The 22987-nt window shown below is 43.9% G+C and overlaps 1 protein-coding gene across 2 annotated transcripts in view; it reads left to right on the top strand.

Moving 5' to 3' along the window:
• Positions 1-22987, top strand: part of SLC39A8 (solute carrier family 39 member 8) — a 120337-nt gene that overhangs the window by 82465 nt on the left and 14885 nt on the right. For both annotated transcript variants that reach the window (XM_030190752.1, XM_030190753.1), the window contains exons 7-8: positions 15051-15258; positions 18444-18628. In XM_030190752.1, the coding sequence (XP_030046612.1) occupies positions 15051-15258; positions 18444-18628 (393 nt within the window). The remainder of the gene's footprint in view (positions 1-15050; positions 15259-18443; positions 18629-22987) is intronic.

The raw sequence follows: 22987 nt of genomic DNA, 5'->3' as shown, positions 1-22987 counted from the left end.
GCGCCGCAAAAAGCGGTCCCGAACCGTATTATTGAAAAAGATGGCCGGCCATTTTTTGTTTCGATAATATGGTTGGGGCCGGCCAAATGTCAAAAATGGCCGGGTTTGAGATGGCCGGCATCGGTTTTCGCCCATAATGGAAACTAATGCCGGTGATCTCAAACCTGGCCAAATCCAAGGCATTTGGTCATGGGAGGAGCCAGCATTTGTAGTGCACTGGTCCCCCTCACATGCCAGGACACCAACCGAGCACCCTAGGGGGCACTTCTTAAAAAAAAAAAAAAAAAAAAATTAAAATAGCTCCCAGGTGCATAGCTCCCTTCCCTTGGGTGCTGAGCCCCCCAAATCCCCCCCCAAAACCCACTGTACCCACATGTAGGTGCCCCCTTCACCCATAAGGGCTATGGTAATGGTGTAGAGTTGTGGGGAGTGGGTTTTGGGGGGGTTGGAGGGCTCCCATTTACCACCACAAGTGTAACAGGTAGGGGGGATGGGCCTGGGTCCACCTGCCTGAAGTGCACTGCACCCACTAAAAACTGCTCCAGGGAGTTGCATACTGCTGTCAGGGAGCTGGGTATGACATTTCAGACTGGCAAAAAAGGTTTTTTTTGGGTGGGAGGAGGTTGGTGACCACTGGGGGAGTAAGGTGGGGTGATCCCCGATTCCCTCCGGTGGTCATCTGGTCAATTGGGGCACTTTTTTGAGACTTGGTCCTGAAAATAAATGGACCAGGTGAAGCCGACAAAATGCTCGTCAGAGCCGGCTATCTTTTTTCCATTATCGGGCGAAGCCGGCCATCTTGAAACCACGCCCCGTTCCGCCTTCGCTACCTTGCCGAAACGCCCCTTTGAAGTTTGGCCGGCTCTGCAACGGAACGCAGTTGAAACCGGCCAAAATCGGCTTTCGATTATACCGATTTGGCCGGGTTCAGGAGATGGCCGGCCATCCCCCGATTTGTGTCGGAAGAGGCCGGCGATCTCTTTTGAAAACAAGCTGGTTAGTAACTCGGGCATATCAGTTGAATGCGTATAGTAGCCCTGTGGATAATATTGCAATTTATGCTGTTTCTTTCATAACAAGAGAGAAAGTATAGCTCATGTGTTATGTTTACCTCTTTCCCTCACGTTGTAATGCCACACTTGATTCCAAGCAGCGAAACCTAATTCTTCCCCTTCTCCTTCACTGGCAGTGCAACCTCATTCAGATGATAAGAGGTACAGAAAATTTGTAATGAGTCAGAAAAGACATTTTATCAAAGGATCAGTTTGAGCCCAGTCACTGTTTTGCTGCTTGCCTGGATTGCAAATGTTCACTTTTTCACTGATACAATCTGGCATTTGGGGCACAAAAAGTATGAGCTACATGGCTTAGCAGGTCGATTGTGCACACCTTAATGGCTGGCCATTGGTTGGCTGCAGTAGACTGAACTAATGCTGTTATTTCTTCTTCATGAATAACTGAGGGGATCTTTTAGTAAAGATTAGTGCATATTATCTGCAGCAAGGCACATAGGAGTGGAGGAGTGGCCTAGTGGTTAGTGTGGTGGACTTTGGTCCTGGGGAACTGGGCTCAATTCCCACTGTAGGCTCGGGCAGCTCCTTGTGACTCTGGGCAAGTCACTTAACCCTCCATTGCCCTCGGTACAAATAAGTACCTGTATATAATATGTAAGCCGCATTGAACCTGCTATGAGTGGGAAAGCGCGGGGTACAAATGTAACAAAAAAACAAACAAAAAATAGGAATAAAATGGATCCTGTGGCAGATAACATGCACTCCCACTACACATCCTGGGGGCTCCTAAGTGAAGGTGCCTTGTTGTAGAATTGTCCCCAAGACAGACATTTGCGGAATAGCACATAGGCACCCTGCTAGCACTTTTGTGCCAGTGTTCTTCAATGCAAGGCTCGGGGGGGGGGGGCCCTTTGGGGCAGCCCTCATCATCATTCTGGTGTTTTTTCTGCTACTCTCTGTAGAGAATGTCACAGGGATGGGGACCTGTGGTAACCGTGGGGATGGGGACAAACTCTTGTCATTCTCTACTTTGAAGGCTATTAATGAATTGGACAGTTATTTATGTTTGAGTGATACAGACGACGATGTTTTCATTTTTTGGAAAAACAAGCAAAAGTGCTCTCCACAACTGGCAAAATTTGCATGGGAGATCCTGTGCATTCCTGCTACCAGCACATCTTCTGAGAATACATTCTCTATTTCAGGAAGGACTGTGGAAGACAGGAGAGCTAGACTGAATCCTGAGATTGATGACTTATTATTTATCCACAGATTAAAAAATCATGACAGTGTTTTGTAGGGCATATTTCTCCTCTGCTAGGGCATACGGAGCAGGTTGTATTTTGTATCCCTGGACATTTTAACAGGGTGGATTAGGGTTCCTTAGGGTAGTAGAAGTCAGCTATTGTTGGAGTTGGAAAGGGGGGCAGGGTTATTATAGCTGCTCGTTGTTATTATTGTTTTCTATTTGTGATGTATAAACAATAGTTGCACAGAATATTGTTCCTTTTTATACTTTAATAAAAAGATTTAAATATAAAATCATACATGTTCGAGGTTTCTGCAGATGAAGACAGAGTCTGTGGTGACTGGGCGAGGATAGGGATAGAGCCTGCGGGGACGGGGTGGGGACGGAGACAGGGCCTGAGGGGATGGGGACAGAAACCGCAGAGATGGGGACAAACTTTGTCCCTGTGTCATACTGTATCTCTCTACTTCTCTACCCACTTTCATGACAGAAAGGGGGAAGTGGATGACCGGAAGAGCCACATACTGGAAGGACAAGGCATTTATCAATAGATGAAGAGAATGCATTTTGGAAATACCCACTTCCCCGAGGATATGCCCAATAAAAATTTGAACGGGCTGGTGGGGTGGATGTAATTCACACACTGTCGTGGCCTCACATGGGAAGATGTTTTGTAGCTCTCCTTCAGCTCATTTGGATCCAAAGTGGCCCAGGCACAAATACTCATGTAAGTCCTAATATTCTAGACAATTTACATGCTAGTGGCACATACATGCAGGCACCTAGATGAAGAGTTGCCCTTACAGCAACCTTCTCTCCTTCTGGAACCGATAGCTGAGCAAATAAATGTCCTATCCCATGTGTCCGTCTGAAAAATTAGCAATTAGTAAAAAAAAATTTTTCAGTGAGGGATTAGGATGAATTCAGCTGAATGTAAGCTGCTTAGACTTTTTTCTGTTTGTATCAAGACTTTATGGAATGTGAGCTCTAATGCTGGATTTTTATAACAGAACCAGTGGCGTACCAAGGGGGGGGGGAGCGGTGGGGGTGGTCCGCCCCGGGTGCACGCTGCTGGGGGGGGGGGGGGGTGCCGCACGCGCCTATCCTTCGTTCGTTCCATGCTCCCTCTGCCCCGGAACAGGTTGTTCCGGGGCAGAGGGAGCATGGAACGAACGAAGGACAGGCGCGCGGCACCCCCCCCCCCCCCCCCAGCGGCATGCACCCGGGGGGGGTCTTTCGCAGGGGGGAGTCACGCTGCATCGGGGGGGGGGGGGGTGCTGCACCCGGGGGGCGGGGCGCATCTGCGATCCGCCCTAGGTGTCAGCCCCCCCTAGGAACGCCGCTGAACAGAACACCTACATGAGGAGTCCAAAAAAGGGTCTGTTTTATAAAGGCAACTTAGGGGTCTTTGTACTGTTATAAAACAGGCTCCCAGAATCAGCCCCAGTAGCGCATTAATGCCAACACGCACATTGTTTACCTGCTTTGAAGTCGGTGTAACCGTTTGCATATACTTGTATACTTTTTTTTTAGCTGCAGGTACACCACAACTGCACCTTTGCCACAAACTACCCCTAGGAAAGCCTACACACTGTGCACTTAGAAGTGTGCACCATCTTGTCGTTGCACATACTTATGTACACATAAACCCAGGGGCAATTTTATAAAAGACCTTTTACGCATGCAAAACGGCCTTTATATGTGAAAAACTTTGATAAAATACCTCCCTCCCCCCTTCCCAAGTGGCTAAATAGCTGGAAAGATGGAAGAGGCCCCAAGGTAATTCAGATATACCACACAGAAACTGAGAATGACATATGCCAGTCCCAGACCTTAACAGGCTGGACCAGAGAAAGAAGTGTACTAAAAATGGCACGTGCAAAATACCATCTTAGGTCCCGATGCTGAAAAGTAAATGAGGGGGCTAGAGGCCTTTAGCATTTATCTGCTCAGAATGTTCAGAGGGGTCTAGGGTGGGAAACAGTGATTGTGCCAGACATTAGCGCAGATAGCATGCAAATGTAGTCAAGCTCATGTTAATGAGGTCATTTTGTATTCCTCCCCAATGCTCGGAAAAGAGCGCCCGAAACAAAACTGCCTTACCACTGCAAAAAAATAACGCCAGGTCAGAGCAGGTGTTAGGGTGTTGGAACAGAGGATTTCTCATGATTCTCTTGCTTTTCTCATGATTTTCTCTGCAAAATCTGCCAGTTTTGATTGCTTTTGGAAGCAGAAGGAAGCCCGTGCAAGCCCTTAAGCGCTGGTCATGCAAACATTGGCGTCTGTTTTCTGCATCTAAATTTAAAGCATCCATGCAAACAAAAAAAAATTAAAAACGCACAGTGAAAGCACACATTGGCGCCCGTTTCTTGCATCTAAATATAAGCGTTGAAGCTATAAAATAAAAATGCTGATATTTAGGCCACAGAAAACATGTGTGCTTCACGTTCGGGTTTTACTAGGCACATGCGCACAGGAACCGAGCTCACCGTGGAACATTTCTGTGCTTGTGCCAGCACAATCCTCCCACTGAACTCCATAATGCTCAACGCTATAAGCACGCCTATATTTGCATCTTATTAGCGTTGAGCGTTAGGGTGTTGATCTTCTGCACTGTTCCGGCAGTACTTTTACGGCACTATTCGGAACAGCGCCAGAGTTTTGAGCATCAGGGCCTTAGAGAAAAGAAGTACAGAAGCATTGTAATGGGATAGAAAAGGCAAATTAGCAACTCATTTTGAATCAGTTTGTAAGCCAGTGGCTTTCAGAGTCAGTCCTTGTGAATCCCTAGCAGGCCTGCATTTTAAGCATGGCCGGCGCAACCTGGTAAGCAAGGTAAGCGCGGCAGGGGGCACTGGCCTTTGGAGGGCACTGTCATGCTGACAATCACCGCAGAGTGGTAAAAAGTTTTATTCCCGCATTAAAAAAATCCTTTTCTCCCTTCCTGTGTTCCTCTCCAATAGGTCTCATATTTAACGTTTGGCAATATCTAACGTTTGGCAATTAAAATTCAATGCGAAGAAATGCAAAGTGATGCATTTAGGGAGTAGAAATCTAAGGGAGACATATGTGTTAGGCGGGGAGAGTCTGATAGGTACGGACGGGGAGAGGGATCTTGGGGTGATAGTATCTGAGGACCTGAAGGCGATGAAACAGTGTGACAAAGTGGTGGCCGTAGCTAGAAGATTGCTAGGCTGTAAAGAGAGAGGTGTGACCAGCAGAAGAAAAGAGATTTTAATACCCCTGTATAAGACGTTGGTGAGGCCCCACCCAGAGTATTGTGTTCAGTTTTGGAGGCCGTATCTTGCGAAGAATGTTAAAAAAAAAATGGAAGCGGTGCATAGAAAAGCTAAGAGAATGGCATGGGATTTGCGTTACAAGACGTATGAGGAGAGACTTGTTGACCTGAACATGTATACCCTGGAGGAAAGGAGAAACAGGGGTGATATAATACAGACGTTCAAATATTTGAAAGGTATTAATCTGCAAATGAACCTTTTCTGGAGAGGGGAAGGTGATAGAACAAGAGGACATGAAATGAGATTGAAGGGGGAGACTCAAGAAAAATGTCAGGAAGTATTTCTTCACGGAGAGAGTGGTGGATGCTTGGAATGCCCTCCCGCAGGAGGTGGTGGAAATGAAAACGGTAACGGAATTCAAACGTGCGTGGGATAAACATAAAGGAATCCTGTTCAGAAGGAATGGATCCTCAGGAGCTTAGCCGAGATTGGGTGGCAGAGCTGGTGGTTGGGAGGCGGGGAAAATGCTGGGCAGACTTATACGGTCTGTGCCAGAGCTGGTGGTGGGAGGCGGGGCTGGTGGTTGGGAGGCGGGGATAGTGCTGGGCAGACTTGTACAGTCTGTGCCCTGAAGAGAACAGGTACAAATCAAGGGAGGGTATACACAAAAAGTAGCACATATGAGTTTATCTTGTTGGGCAGACTGGATGGATCGTGCAGTTCTTTTTCTGCCATCATCTACTATGTTACACGTTACTATATATACAGGATCCTGCATCCGGCAGTGATTCACAGTAAGAGGCTGTCTCCGTGGCCTTCCTCCTGCCGCTTTACTGCAACTTCCTGTTAGCATCAAAATAGGAATTTGCAGTAGAGAGGGTGGGACATGGCAGAAGGAAGGTCACGGAGACAGCCTCTGACTGAGAAACACTGATGGCTGCAGGAACCTGTACTTGAGACCCATAGGGTGGAGGAAAGGAGGGGAGAAAAGTGCTGACTGGACCCATGGAAGGGAAAGGAGAGGTGGGGGGAGGGGTTGGACTGGGCCCATGGGAGGAGGGGGTAAAGTTAGCACTGGTGCTGGAGTGGAGGGAAAGTAGAGATGTGCTGGCTGGATCCAAGTGTCATGTCCCCTGCCTCAACGCAAGCGGCGTCCTTGGGCTGCACGGGGTCCAGTTGACATGCACACTTGACTGGCACAGCCCTGAGCCATGTGTGTGTAGTTCTTCTCTGGCTTCCAGGCTCCTTGATTGGTTTGCTCTCTCTCTCTCTGCCTGGCTTCCCTTGCTTCTCTCCTATTGGTCTTCCGGTCCCTCCTTCCCCTGCTCTTGTCCCATGGCTGTGCTCCTTCTCCCTGCCGGTCCCTGCTGATGTCAGACGCCAGCACTTTATCAGCTTAGCTCTTCCTGGACTTTATGCTTCGGCTTCTACTTTGGTAGGTGTTACTTGCTCAGTAGTTTGCTTCTCTACTTTGTCCCTCTTGCTGACTTTGCCTGTATCTGGATTACTCTCTTGCCTGCTGCCTGCCTACTGACTTTGCCTGTACCTGGATTACTCTCTTGACCTGCTACTTGCCTGGCCGACACGTTCACCACCCCGCTTCCAGCTCCGTCTCGTAAGTTCTGCAGGCCGCCCGCACCTAGGGGCTCAACCTCTGGGGAATGGCGGTCAGCGCAGGTGAAACCCGGGGTTGTCCAGCCGCCAAGCAGAACCTGATCCGAGTACTGGGCTCAGCAGCGCTCTACTTGGTACAAGAACTCACAAGTCTGACACCAAGGGAGGAGAAGGAGGGAAAGGAAAAAAGTGATGGCTGGACCCATGGGAGGGGGAGGAGAGAGATGCTGGCTGGACCCATGGGAAAGGGAGGAGGAAGAGGAGGAGGGCTGGAGGGAAAGGAAAGAGGTGCTGGCTGGACCCATGGGAGGGAGAAGGAGAGGGGTGCTGGCTGAACCCATGGTGGGAAACAGGAGGAGGGGCAGCTGGAGGGAAAGGAGAGAGGTGCTGGCTCGACCCATGGGAGGAGAGGGGGGCTAGAGGAAAGGGAAAGAAATGCTTGACCAAGGGGATGAAGGAAGAGGGAATCAAATACTGAACCCACAGTGGAAAGGAGAAAGGGAAAGAGGGAAGGCAGGTGAGGAAGAGAGAAGCTGGACACAGGGAGGTAACAGAAACAGAGGAGAATTGATGTGCATGGGGGGAGGGGCACCAGGGGCAGTGACACAAAGAGGAGTTGCGTGGGTATAGTATATGGACACAGAGGGGCAATATAGACACAGAAGGGAGATTTTCTTTGACACAGGGGAAGAGGATAGGGAGATAGGTGATTATGGATGTGGGGGATTTGAAAACAGGGGAGATATTAGACAGGGAATTATAGGGACATAGAAGGGAGGTGCTGAACATGGGGGACGATAGGGATACAAAAATGTAAGATGGATGGACATGGAGAGAGAAGAGATGTCAAATGGACAGGAGAACCTGGTGAGTGAGTTAAGGGAAAACAGAGGGAAGCAGAAACCAGAGCCTGAGACCAACATGATTTAAAAAATAAAATGACCAGAAAACAAAAGGTAGAAAAATATTTTTTTTTCTGTTTTATGATTAGAGTATGTCAGATTTGAAATGTACATCTTGCCAGAGTTAGTGTGAGCCATGGCTGGGACCCAGGGCAGAAATTTGGGAAGGAAACCCAAAGCCCACTACCAGGCTGCACTTCAGCTTCCAGCAGGCTTGAGGCTCTCCCTGGTCAGGGGCCAAGGGCAGTTACCCTAGTTGCACTCCCCTAACACCATCCCTGGCATGTGCCATCTTTATACTTTTCACAATACAGGAATAAATGCATGTGTTTCTATATCTCTGGTGTTGTACTATATAACTGTTTGAGGTTTGTGCAGATGGGGTCAGAGCTGATGGAGATAGAGCTCACGGGGACGGGACGGGGACAAACTTTTTTTCCATGTTATTGTCTGTGATCTTCTGAGGGCACCAATTTATAGATTTGCAGGGGGGGGGGGGCACAAGAAACCCTCGCACCGACCCTGATTTTAAGCATGTCTACACTGCTGAGATTATTTGCTCATTCCTGGTTCAAGAAACAGGTTAATGTGTATATTGTAGTCACTCTGCCCAGAGCTGATTGAGGATTCTCAAGGGTCTAGACACACACTCATTTCCTCTAAATAAACAGCTCTCCCCTCTCATTCACATTCCTCTGCTAAAGTTGATAACCCAGATTGCATACATAATTCAATAAAACAGTTACCCACACCAGCCTTTGCCATAATAATTCTAACATCATTCCCAAACTGCTTCCTGTGGCTGGCCATGCTTTCCCTTTTCATAAACCACACTTTACTCTTGCCATTCTCCTTAGAACATTGCGAGTTGCGTTTCTGTCATCTGCAGCCCCCTGACAGAGTGCACTAAAGCTGTTAACGGTTTCTCTTGTAGAGATGGTCTGCACATTATATGCTATGGTTTTCCTGTGCAATGCCTGCTGTGCTTTATGTTTTGTGATCTCTGTGCACAGGGCAGAGGAGAATAAAACTGGTTAGCAAAGGCATGTCCAAGGTTCAAAGGAGGCAAACACGTACACTTCCCTGGTAATCTTAATTATTCCAAGATTTCAAAGTGCTAACTGTTGCCGATTTTCCTTTATGATGATTACAGATATGGTTTTTAAGTCTGAACACATCATCTGACAAGACAAGTGTAAAAAGATTTAATTAGTCACGTACATTAAAATCACATTTACAGCTGTAACTATAACCTTGGCAGCCTTTTCACATTTGCTAAAATAAATATTTAGCCCACAGTAAAATTATATGACCAAAAACTGCTGAGCAAGCTGAAATGTTACTTTGAGTGTAAAATGTAGAAAGTGCTTTATGTTATGGTTTCATTCTGTATAGATGCTGTGAATCTCTAGGTACAGGAACTATACAGGGTGAGGCAAACAAAAAGTAACCCCCTAGAGTTTTTTGCCGGTCTCTCAGCGACAGCTTTGAATTTCAGCGAATAATTTTACGTATTTATTTAGTCATCATCTACTATAATAAAACTCACCCTCAACGTTCTGAAGACAACGTTCTGAAGTCACTCAGTCACTCACTGAAGGGTTCATGGATTCATGGGGGTGAAGCCACAACACTGACCATGTCTCTCTGCCCCGCCCTCGCATGACGGACCAATCAGAAAAAACACCCTCAACATTCTGAAACACAAAGGACCATCACAACACCGTTCCCAGGCAACACTAGGCAACGTAAGACGGACCAATCAGAGGAAACTACGTGACAATAAGGGAGGAGCATTCCCCAGCAGAATGGCTCATTATCTGTGCAGCACGGAGAGCACAGAACCACCGCTGGAACGAGAGAAGAATATTCCTGCTGTGGGTATGTGCAAAAATAGACCGGGGGAGGGGGGGGAGAAATTTTTAAATGCCTAATGCCAGTACTGAAGAGTGCCAGAGGGCCTATAGCACAGACTATATTTGGGATCGCTTGACATGGAATCAGAGGAGCCGGAAAACAACGTGCCCGTCACCATCTGGGACGTGGGCGAACTGGACAAGCTGTGGCCCAGCTGGAAGGATTACCCGCGACCCAGCCAGCAGCAAACAGCAACCAAGGAAGGGGGAGGAGTACTCCTTCCCTGCCTAGGAATCGCTGGAGACTGGCTGCCAAACTAACGAAACAACCGCACACCGACGCACCACCTCCATCATTCGAAAGGCATCCACTCTTTCTTCAACAGAAATGCAAACTAATAATACAAAACAAACAAAGAATACATGGTTTCTCAGGCGGCTGCAGGTAACTCCCCACCCCCTTCCTCTTCCCCTTTTGCCGAAGCAGCCAAGGACGTGCCCAACCATCTCCAGCCTCAGGCAAGCTGTCTCCCATCTCGGGGATTCCCCGAGCACCCGGAAAAAGACGGCGCTGATTCCTGCAGCACATAAATGTTCCAGCATTCCCCTGCAGCCGGCCTGAAATGGACCAAACATACCGGATCACCCCCGACGGCCCAAGACTGTGCTCTTCTCCCTTCCGCCAACTTAAAACAACCATCCCCGTCCTCAGGCAAGCCGTCACCCACCTCCAGGATGCCCAGAACCCCAGCCCAATGGAAAAAGATGGCGCTGCTTCCAACAGCACATTTCTCTTCCAGCATTCCCCCACAGCAGCCCTGAAACGGCCAAAAAATACCGACAGACGAAGAACGTGCTCCTCTACCTTCCGCCCATCTAAAACAACACTGCTGCCTCAGCACAACACAAAAAAAAACAACACTCAACAAAGGCTGACCCCCCTACAACCACATTTACATTTCACCAACAGAAAGACCCCCCTCCACAAACCTCCTTGACAGACAAAACCACACACACACAATACAACAGAAACACACCCTCAAAGCCACACACCAATCCAACCCACTTTGCCAGCACAGCACAGCACAGCACATCCCCCAAACCCCAAGCAAAAAACAAAACAAAACAAAAAAAGACACACATCAACAACCTGCACACACACCGCACCCTCACACACTCACACATACATACACACACACACACACAAAATAACTCTGTGACACATACACACACACAAAAAACCACATGCTAGCGCCCGTTTCATTGGTTTCGGAAACGGACCTTTTTTACTAGTACTTATATATTACTATTAAACAACATTTAATTATCTTAAGCTAAACCGTATTGTCGAAAAAAAAGATGGCCGGCCATCTTTTTTGAAAATACGGTTCTGGCCAGCTGTTGCGCCGCCGCCACAATAGATCGCCGGCGACCTATTTTGCCGGTGACGTTCGATTATGCCCCTCCACATTACTCTTCTTCTCTTGATTCTCTAATGTGACTGTAACAACATCACTCTGTATTTGTTTCATCACCGGCGGTGGCTAACACCTTACGGTACTATGTAAGCCACATTGAGCCTCATTATTGAGTGGAGGAGTGGCCTAGTGGTTAGGGTGGTGGACTTTGGTTTTGAGAAACTGAGTTCAATTCCCAGCACAGGCAGCTCCTTGTGACTCTGGGCAAGTCACTTAACCCTCCATTGCCCGCCAAAGCACAGGGTACAAATGTAATAAAAAATTATAGAGGTGACAATTCTGTCCTCCCTTTTGCATCCTGAGATTATATTCACCAGAGTTCTATCTTCCATGGCTTACATATATCAGTGAAATGTGAGATATTCTGAGTGGGCCCTCAAAGAAATGTTGCCAGTTTTATTACAGGCTAGGAACACACAACCTGGTAATTGCCACTTCTTCAACTCTCTATTTGGGGGGAACATGAAATGACTTGAGGTTGGAGTTTTCATATTCATGTTTTCAACCCAGATAACTTTATTTTACCAAAAAAGCTTTAGCTACAAAAATAAATGAATATTTGCAACTTTTATGGTTGTAAGTCAGGTTTTGATCCTAGATATACAATATTGAGATATTGTGGTGGCAGTTCTGTGTTGTGATAAGTACTAAATACAAATTTAAAAAAAACCCTAAAGTTGCGATATCACTGAAAATGACAGCTAGCCTATTTTTTTACACACTTTTTTCTTCTTTTGATTTTATTCCTGTTTCTTTTCTATGGGTCTCTATATATTTTCTTAGAAGTCAAACAAAAAGTAAGTTTTTATGGCTGGGTTCTAAATCAGATCTAAGATACGTTGAGTCTATATCCCTAGATGGTACCTAGTTTTCCCGTGCTCTTCATTCAATCATTCCAGGGGTGGAGGTGGAGCATTTATTGTCTATATTGTGTCATACTCAGTCTATCATTACTCTTTTGTAAAACTGAGAAAGTTGAAGACTTTTAGAAAATATTTCAGTTTAGAGGTTTTCAGGATTTTGGTTCAGTCCTTAATTCTTCCCAGACTAGATTATTGCAATGTTAAATTAGAAATCTGTTCTAAATCACTTATTCACTGCTTACAGTTGGTTCAGAATTCTTCTGTTAGATTGATGTTTGAATTATCTCTATTTGAGTCACTTCAGTCTTGTTACTCCAAACTTCATTGGCTACCTGTTACTGAGAGAATTCAATTTAAATTAGTTATTACTACCTTCAAAATTCTTACTGGGGAAATTCCCGACTATATGTTGAATTTAGTATCGTTGTTACAAGGGTCCTCTACTAGATACAATACTCGTGATCTTTTTCAACTAAGATTTCCAATGTATAAGAATTTAAAATCAATTAAACATCTCATATGGTCTATTCAATACCAGTTAGCTAACTTATGGAACCAGCTTCCGTTGTTTTTGAGGTCTTGTACTTATTTATTATCTTCAATTTAGAAAACATTTAAAAGCTCTTTTATTCTGCAAGGCAGGTTTATCCACTACTTAGTATTATGTTACTAATTTGTTTTAACTGTTTGTAGCTCCTGGATAGGCTGGTTCAGCTCTTGATTACTGTAATCCATCCTTGAACTGAATAGGTATAGGCGAAATACAAGAACTGGCATAACATAACATAAGAAGAGCTCTCATCTTTAATTATAAATTGTCCCATGTTTTATACACGTTCCATGTATTAAAACAACAATACCCTGCTAGACATGAGTAAGCGAGAACAAAAATTCTTATACTGTCACAATACATAAAACAAAATACTTGGCACAAAACAAAATGAAAATTAAATAAATGTTAATGCCCATCTATGCTACAGAGTCCACAGAGAAATCTTCCTCTGAATTGTACAGTTTCATACATTGAACATTCATAGCCTGCCCATAACTAGAAGTATTCCTTCCTTCTCATTACCTCGCCCACATATAGTAACATCATGATACTGATGACCTTTCTGAATCCATCCAGTTCAATGGTGTCATTACCAGGATTACTGTCTTGTACACACTTGAGATGATGTGTAGATTTGAACATTTTACAAGGCACACACGGATCAACACTGAACTGACAACACACTTCGAGGTCTGACTGCTCTTTGCTTAAATCTCTTCATGTGCTTTAAAATAAACAGGATTAAAATCAGAGTAACCTGTATAGATTCAGACACAGATGACTTTGGAGCCCTGGCACTGGACTGCATGCTGATACACGGTGCCAGGAAATGGATGAATTTGAAAAGAGTTTAATAGATATGGGGGCCAGAATTCAAAGCCATTTTTCTGATTTTGAGGAATTAATCGTATAAATACCTGATTTTAAAAATCTCCCTTCCCTATCCCTTTATAGACCATGTAAATTTTGGCCAGACAAATAGACATCTGGCCAAAATGATACAGGCCAAAGTTCATTCAGGTAGCTCTACCCGGATAAATGTATCTGCAGAAACTGTTGCCTTGATCTCCAAACAGTTTGAAAAAATAAAAAAAATCCCTGTGAGTCTGTGCCACTCCTTTCTTCGGTTTCTACTTCAGAGAAAAATAAAAATTACTGTTGTGGATCCTTTTCACTTCTCCTTCCCTGCCTGGTCTCTCTACTTTCAAAAGGATAAAAAATATGTCCCTTTTTCCCCTCCCTGGTCAGCCTACTGGCAGTGAAACCAGAGGTTTGTGCAAGGACATAGGAGAGGGCAAGTATTTTTATTGCAAAAATTACACTTCTTGGTGTGTCCTGTGCTACTCTCTGCCTTTTCGTTTTAAAGGCCAACATTTTGAAGAGAGAGAGATGTTCTACAGTGTGTGCAACTATAGTGCCATCAACTTTTTAAAAAAAGATTTAGGGGTCCTTTTACAAAGCCGCGATAAAAAGTGACCTTTGGTAGTGTGGGCACATCTTTTGGGCACAAGCTGGGCATTTTTTACTGCAGCTGGGAAAAAGGCCATTTTTTTAATGGGCCGGGAAATGGGCGTGCACAAAAATTAAAACTAGCGTGTGCTTATTTATGGCCTGAGCCCTTACAACCAGCCATTGACTTTGCGGTAAGGGCTCATGTGCTACCCGTGCGGTAATCATGAAGTGCACGCCAACATGGCCACGCTGCTAATTACCATTGGGAATGCTCCCTTCAGTAGAAATTTGAAAAATATTTTCTACCACAGGATTCGGCATATGCCAAACTCGGAATTGCCGCTGGGCACACACGCTACCCCGGCGGTAGTGCCGATTTGGTGCACGCTACCCTCGCATTAGCCCTCCCATGGCTTTGTAAAAGAGCTCCTTAGTTTACACCTTTTAGTAATAGTACAAGGAGAGTTACATACAAGTGTGTTAGGTATTTTCCTGTCCCCAGAAGTCTTGTACATGAGGCAAGGGAGAGTTAAGTGACTTTCCTGTCAGTGGTATTTGAATCCTGGCTTTCCTGGGTCTTAACCAACTGATCTAACTACTACTGTACTCCTCCGTTTTAATTTACCACATTTCTCAACAATAATATTTTATTTTTCATGATGTATTTTGGAACTCTGTGGTGTAGTACTCTTCTTAGTGGGTACCACAATGGCTGTGACAGGTCCTGAGTCAACAAAACCAAAATAGGCAAAAATAAGATTATTGAAATGGGATGCAGTGGATGGTAGAACTGTTAAATATGCAAAAAGATCAATATGAATTTTCTTTTAGACTGAACATGGACAATCCTGCTGCTGTAAATATTTCAAGTGGAGGCCACTCTCTGAAATTGGAACCCTGGCCTGGATGATCACCCTGAGCGATGCTGTGCATAATTTCATTGATGGGCTGGCTATTGGGGCTTCCTTCACTCTGTCCCTTATGCAGGGACTCAGTACATCCATTGCAATCCTTTGTGAAGAGTTTCCTCATGAACTCGGTAAGGTCCTTGCATCAGTTGATGAGATGTAGCTGGAAAAACATGATTATTTCTCCAAGAAACACATTAGATTCAGCTGGTATTTTAAGTGGCAAATTTAGGATACAAGCAGTGTTCTGGGTTTGGACAAAATTATCTTCATTGTGTTTAGTCCACTAGTTCTATTGTGCTTTACCTTGACCACTGCTCATACACATTTTAGTTGTCTAGACCCATAATTCTATAAACCTGCATGCCCAAATTTAGGCTTATCCCTTGGTTCTAGATAGTGCAACCGAAATTACATGTGCAAATCCGGTCATTTTCTGGATTTGCTTGCGCAATTTAATTACTTAATAAGTCTATTAGCTCCGATGATTTCCACTTAACAAGCAATTAATGATACTAATTGGCATTAATTAGAATTTACATGTACAACTTGCTAGGTGTATTCTGTAAAGTGGTGCACGTAAATTCTAATGTGTGCTGCCAAAAAGGGGGTGTGAAAATCTATGCGCATGGTTATAGAATACACCTACTCTGCGCTTAACTTAGGTGCTGGTACTTACACCAAGTTTTAGTTGGCATAAATGGCCGCATCTAGAGTTAGGCGCAGGCATGGCCACTATTCATATTCTATAAACTGACTAAGCGTAATCTCTAAACCAGGCCTAAATCTAGGCAACATGTACAGAATACACCTAGGCAGAAATATTTTCGGTGCCATCAAGTGCCATATATAGAATCTCTAAATATATAGATTCTATATAGCATGACCGAAATTGTGTGCACAAATCTGATCATATTCTGGATTTGTGCGTACAATTTAATTAACAAGTCAATCAGCACTGTTAATTGCAATTTAAAAAGCAATTATTGATACTAATTGGCATTAATTAGAATTTATGTGAACAACTTGCTAGACATATTCTGTAAAGTGGTGTGCTTAAATTCTACTGTGCACTTTAAAGAAGGGGGTATAGCCATGGGTGTGGAATGGGCAAACTGCGGGTGTTCTGAAAATCTACACACATGGTTATAGAGTACACCTATTCCACGCCTAACTTAGGTGCCGGTATTTACACCAAGTTTTACTTAGCATAAATGGCTGTGCCTAGAGTTAGGCACAGGCATGGCTGCTTGGAGTATTCTATAAACCACGCCTAAATCTAGGCACAGTTTGCAGAATACGCTGTAGGCGCAATACAGATACACTCTTTTTGTATTGTGCCTACAACGCCTAGGCAGAAATATTTTTGGTGTTGATTTTTCAGGCGCCATATATAGAATCTAGTCCTTGGTATGCTAATTTATGCACTCAATTTGTAGAATAAGTACACAATTTAATTTAATAATTAGCTGTTAATGAGTTAATTGGCTTTAATCTGTGTTAATGGGCACCAATTAGCAGTTGTGTGCGTAACTGCCCTTACTCACTGCCCTTATTCTAGAAGTAAATTGTATCATGCATAACTTCTAGGGGGCGTGCTTAGAAGTTAGGCACACAGGTTATAGAATATTAGGAGTTGCGTGCCTTACTGCCAACAGTTACGTGTGAGCATGTAAACCAGGTTTTGACATGGCATAAGTGCTTGCGTCTAAAGTTAGGCGTGAAACTGCTAGTATTCTATAACAGCAGTCCTATGTAGAACTGCCATGCTTAGCTTGCATCACCCTTGCATCTAAAGTTTGGTGCTCTTTCTTGAATGCGCTCTTTCTTGAATCTCCACCTAGATGTGCATATCCTTTCCTAATGGATTTCATCAATGCTTAGAGACCTCCTGCCACATACAGTCCTCTGTTCGTTTGTATAAACAAGTTCATCTATTCTTGAAAAGACTTAAAATTATTGTTTTTTTAAACAATGACAATTCAGCTAAAGGAGGACGATATTAATAAGGGAGGGCGTTATCAATGTGGGCTACCATTAACATATGTTATTTCACTGTTAACCCTGGCTATTAGTAGCTAGGTCTCATTCCATAAAATGGAACCTATGCTAAAATAGCATGAAATAGTGGTAAAATAACCCATCTTAATGGCAGCCCACATTGATAGAGTAAATACTCATGAGTGATGGTATATGAAAGGTCACCATGGCTATTATTTAGTAAGCTCTTGTAGGCAGAGATATGCATTGGGCAGAGCTGCCAAGTTATCCAGTTCCAGGAAGGAGATTTTAATCCATTCCTAGATTTCTAACAACCCCATGCTGATGCATTATAGTACCTGCAGCACTGATTTCAAAGGATGGAAACACACACTAAAAATACCTCACTGCTTTGGGATATAAGTTAAAAACAAGAGTGGTCAATAACCTCTCTCAGGGGTGTAGCCAGACCTCACAGTGGGAGGGGGCCAGAGCCCGAGGTGGGGGGGCACATTTTGGTCTGCCACCTCGCTGCCCTGCCGCTCGCCCACTGCTGCAGCAAATACCTTGGCTGGCGGGGGTCCCCAACCACCGCTAGCAGAAGCCTTGTCCAGTGCCAGCCTCCGGCTCAGTTTCACTAAAAGCATGCTGGACGTGAGGGGAAGACAGAGCAGGGCAGGCAACATGGTGCCGCAGGAGACCGGCGCTTGACAAGGCTTCAGCTGGCTGGGGTTGTGGACACCCCGCCAGCAAAACCAGGGGCCCAGAGGAAATTTTGGGGGCCCATGCCCCCATGGCTCCACATAGAGCTACGCCACTGATCTCTCTCCTAGAGCTGGCTAATGTGGCAGCTCTGATTGTGTTCCACTCCTTGGCTTTTGAATGGCATTAGCAATTTTGATTACAAACCTATCATGCAGGTACCCTGAATTAAAATACCCTACAACATTTGTATTAACATCAAATATATAGTTCCTTTGCCTTGATTTACCTTGATGAATACTGGAGCTGCCTGTCAATTCAGAGGCTGTGGAAGAGGCTCCAGAGAGCTGATATGCCAATCAAGGCTGATGTTTTTTTTTTCTTGCGTGTTCCATCTTCCTTTCAGTATAATTCAGTCATTACAACAATAGTCTTCAATAAGAAACCAAGGATCATGCTACCCTAGACCCACCAGTAGATGTTGCTATTGTATGATAGACCTTTCTATATTGTACACTATTTTTGTGCATGCCTTGAGCACATGTTAAGTTTTCCCTAACTCACCGGTTGCATAGTTATGACTTAAGCCACAAAAAAAGTTGAAATAAATTAAATATATTTTGTTTTTTTTTAGGTGATTTTGCAATTTTGATAAATGCAGGAATGAGTATTCCACAGGCTCTGTTGTTCAACTTTCTATCAGCATGTTCCTGTTACATTGGGTTGGTGATTGGAATACTCGTGGGCAACAGCTTTGAACCAAACATAATCTTTGCCCTAGCTGGTGGGATGTTCCTGTATATTTCGCTGGCAGATATGGTAAGGGGGAAAGGGGAAATGGGACATGATATACTGCCTTTCTGAGGTTTTTTTTGCAACTACATTCAAAGCGGTTTACATATGTTCAGGTACTTATTTTGTACCAAGGGCAATAGAGAGTTAAGTGACTTGCCCAGAGTCACAAGGAGCTGCAGTGGCTCTCCTAGTCTATATTGTAGGAGCTTCTGTAGGGAGTCTTCAATATCACTATTCAGCTTCTACATGTTCAAAAAAGTACAAAGAATCATCTTAGGTCAAAATACTCCAGAGCACATTCACACACCTGTATTTCAAACAATCCTATAGCTCAATCCTTTTCTACTATTGTGTTTACATTGGTGTTGACTTTCAAAGCAGATCGATGCCTCAAAATGCCTACAAAAATGCTCACCTGCTAAAAACGTCCAAATCCCAATTTTGGAACGTCAGAATTTGGATGTTTCACATCGCATTTCGTCCAAATAGCAAGGGGTTGTGTTGTGGACATGTTTTGAGTGGGACTAGAGAGAGCACAAAAGTAGGTCATCCAACAGTGATTTTGAAACAGGAAGAAACGCCCATGTCTACAAAGAAGGGCGTTTTTTTCTAGACCTGTTTCAGTCATGTCCAAATCCCCAAAACATGCTGATTGGAGGGAGGGATTAAGGCATGACCTCCACTTAATCCCCCAGTAGTTGCAGTCCCCCTCCATCTCCTCAGAAAGTGGAAAGGAAAACCAGGTTCTATGTCAGCTGCAGGTATTATGGCCATTCTGAAGAATGCAGCAAGCAGGTTGGAGGTAGCCTAGTGGTTAATACAGTGGACTGTAAAACAAGGGATATAGGTTCAAGTCCCATTATAACTATTAATTTTTTCTTTTCTGGTTCCCGCCAGGAACAGAAAAATACTTAACGTACCTAAATATATAAGACACCTACAAGCCTGAAGGTTATTGAAGTGGTGTACATTAAGGTACGGTAGGTATTTTTCTGTTAATGTTACTCTTGTTAATCGCTGTTTCACCTTAAAAAAAAAAGGCTTCAAAACGATGTACAATAAAAGAGTACTCCTAGTACAAAACAATAAAAAGACAAAGCTAATAACATCTACAAAAAAAAAATATGTTTTCCATAACTTCCGGAATTTCATATAATTCACTTCTGTCCTAATAACTAAAGGAAGAGAATTCCAAAGAGGAATTATCACAACTGTGAACAAAGTATTAAATATTCTGACAAATCATATTCTAGTATGAAATGAAGGACAAAGAGTTAGCTGCCTAAATAATCTAGATGAAGAACCAAAGAGAGAGATGCAGAAATCATAATAATCAATAAACGAGATGTTGTAGCATAGATTATTCGATATAATATATAGAACCCTTTAAATAAGATACACTCTGCAACCGGGAGCCAGTGCAATGTCTTCGTGTAATTAGAAACAGCTAAACCTATTCAATCTAAATACGATTCTAACAGTATTTTTTTGGTATAAGCTGAAGTTTCTTTAAATGTTTGGCACCAAGTCCCAAATATAAAACATTACAATAAAGAAGATGGGGCAAAATCATCAATTGGACCAAAAAAGCAAATGAATTCTTTGTGTCACATTTACAAAAATCAAAAAGAGTTACAGTGGGATATGAACCTGTATCCCTTGGCTTATAATCCACTGCACTAACCACTAGGCTACTCTTCTGTTCTGCAAGGCCCTCTCTGTAGCCATTTTAATAAGAATGTTGCCAGACAGATATCTCTGTGCCTTGTTTTCCCACCTTTATAATTTAAATGTTTCAGTTTATAAAATGGTTGTTCAGGATGGATGTCTCCAGGATAAGGACGTCCTTCTTACGTATTTTCTGAGCCGGTACGTCAAGCTCCCATCTCCGGCCGTCTTCAAATCTAAGCTAAAAGCCCACCTTTTTGATGCTGCTTTTAACTCCTAACCCTTGTTCACTTGTTCAGAACCCCTATTTTATCACCCTCACTTAATATTCCCTTATCTCTTGTTTGTTCTGTCTGTCTGTCCTAATTAGATTGTAAACTCTGTCGAGCAGGGACTGTCTCTTCATGTTCAAGTGCGTCTAGTAGCGCTTTAGAAATGATAAGTAATAGTAGTAGTATTTTCAAACAGGACATGGGGGTTTTCCTGTGGCATTCCTTTCCTGTTTATATTAGAGCTGAACAAAACTACCTAGCTTTTCATAAAAAGGTTAAAGCTTATTTGTACAGTTCACAATAAGATTTAATTATGGTAAAGTTCTTTTATTTCTTTTGTGATTTTATACACTGAATTGGACCCATTCCAGGGGAATGGGCGGTTTATAAGAATTGTTTTGATATTTGAAATTTATATGTTTTTCCTGTTGAAAAATTGCTGTGAGATAGACGGGGGGGGGGGGGGGGGGGGGGGGGGGGGGGCGGTGGTTGGACATGATGAGCAGGATGTCCAAATTCTGACTTGGACGTTCTTTTGAAAAAGCCTTTCCATGTGTCTTAAGCTATGTCCAAATTCTGACTTGGACGTTCTTTTGAAAAAGCCTTTCCATGTGTCTTAAGCTATGTCTTAAAGAATTAAGCCTTTCTAACCACTAGGACTGTGATTAACTATGTTTAATGCATACTAGTTCCCTAGTTTTACACAGTATCCAGGGCCTGTCTTAGCAATTGCGGGGCCCTGTGCAGACTAGTTCTGTGGGGCCCCTTGCCTAGACTCGCCCCTTGTCCAACCCACCCCACCTAGCCCTGCCTCTGTCTAGTCCCACCCCAAATTACAAGAATTAAAAAATAGTTTTTTTTTAATTTAAGAGCTTCCTTTCCATAAAACATTTTAAAACAACTGAAACAACAAAACTATACTTATAAAGTGATCTTTCTTGCTCTGAAAAACATAGTTATATATTAACATAATAAATGGAATCATAGTAGCTCTCGGATTCTAATAAGGAGATTTGTTCCCTGGTGTATACTCCCAGCAGTGAGAGGTGTGTTTCACAAGGTCTACCAAAACAACCTGATATTGGGAAACTGATACAAGATGAACTGTTACATAATCTTACACATACCACATTCCAGCAGAATCCTTCACCTCAGTTGCAGATGCAGAATATGACTCTCACCTGATACAAAATAGGGAACCACAAAAAACATGCAGACATAAATTGAAAGCAGATACACTGGACTCTGCATGTTGTGCAACACCAGAGAAATAGAAAGAAATGCATATCCTCCTGTACAGTTCAAAATAAAGCTGACAGATGTATACTCTCAGCACTGACATAATTCAATCACTAAACTGAAGATAAAATCATTTTTTCTACCTTTGTAGTCTGGTGATTTTATTATTCTAATCACCTTTCTCCAAGTCTCTGGTTCTGCTTTCCTCTGTCTGTGCTGTTAACTGTTTCCAGGGCTTCCTTTCCATTTCTTTTGTTAAATCTTTCTTCACCTCCTTTCTTCTTCACTTCCTGCCTTTTTTTGTTACTGATCTTTCACATTCATCTATCTTCAATTTTTCTGCCTCCTTCTCAAACCTATCTAGCTTTCCCTCTTCTCTTTCCTTCATGTACAGCCTGTCTCTCTTCCTTTCATGTACAGAATGTCTCTCCTCTTTCCTTCTTGTGCAGCCTTTCATCCCTTCCTTTCCATTCCATCCATGTGCTTTTCCCTCAACCTGCCCTCCTGTGCAGTGCAGCATTCCATTCATGTGCAACCTTTCCCCCTCTCCCTTCCATTCATGTGTATTTCCCCCTTTCCCTTCCATTCATGTGTATTTCCCCTTCTCCCTTCCATCCATGTACATTTCTCCCCTCTCCCTTCTATTCATGTGCAGCTTTCTCCTCCTTCCCTGCCCTCCTATCCAAGTGCAGCAATTCTCCCTCCCTTCCCTTCATATTCAGCCTTCCCCCCCTCCCTTCCCTGTCCTCCTATCCAACTGCAACCTTTCTCCCCATCTATCTGAGTGCAGCCTTTTCCCTCTCCCTTCCCATCTTGCAGCACCTCTCTCCCTCGGACAGCAGCGATCCCCAGTCGCTGCTGCCTGTGCCGGCTCAAGAGAATCAAAATTGTGGCTGCGACCTCTCACAATAGTCTCACGGCCATCATTTAAAACTGAGGAGCCAGCACAGGATGCAACAACTGGGGATCGCTGCTGCCTGAGGGAGCGAGGCGCTGCATCAGGCAAGAAGGGAGAGGGGCTGCATGTGCCATCATGTCAGGGTCAGCAGCATGGGGCCCTTGGGAGTGCAAGGCCCTGTGCAGCTGCACTGGTTGCTCCTGTCTAAGACTGGCCCTGCAGGGTCACTGCCCAGTTGGCTCAAAGACACCTGATCAAATGCAGTTATACCCAGTCCATTTGAATGTATTTGCTCAAGATATTCCA

This window comes from Microcaecilia unicolor, chromosome 2 (assembly GCF_901765095.1).
Source record: "Microcaecilia unicolor chromosome 2, aMicUni1.1, whole genome shotgun sequence".
NCBI lineage: Eukaryota > Metazoa > Chordata > Amphibia > Gymnophiona > Siphonopidae > Microcaecilia > Microcaecilia unicolor.
Note: the sequence above shows the minus strand (reverse complement) of the source record. Positions and strands in the feature narration are given on the sequence as shown.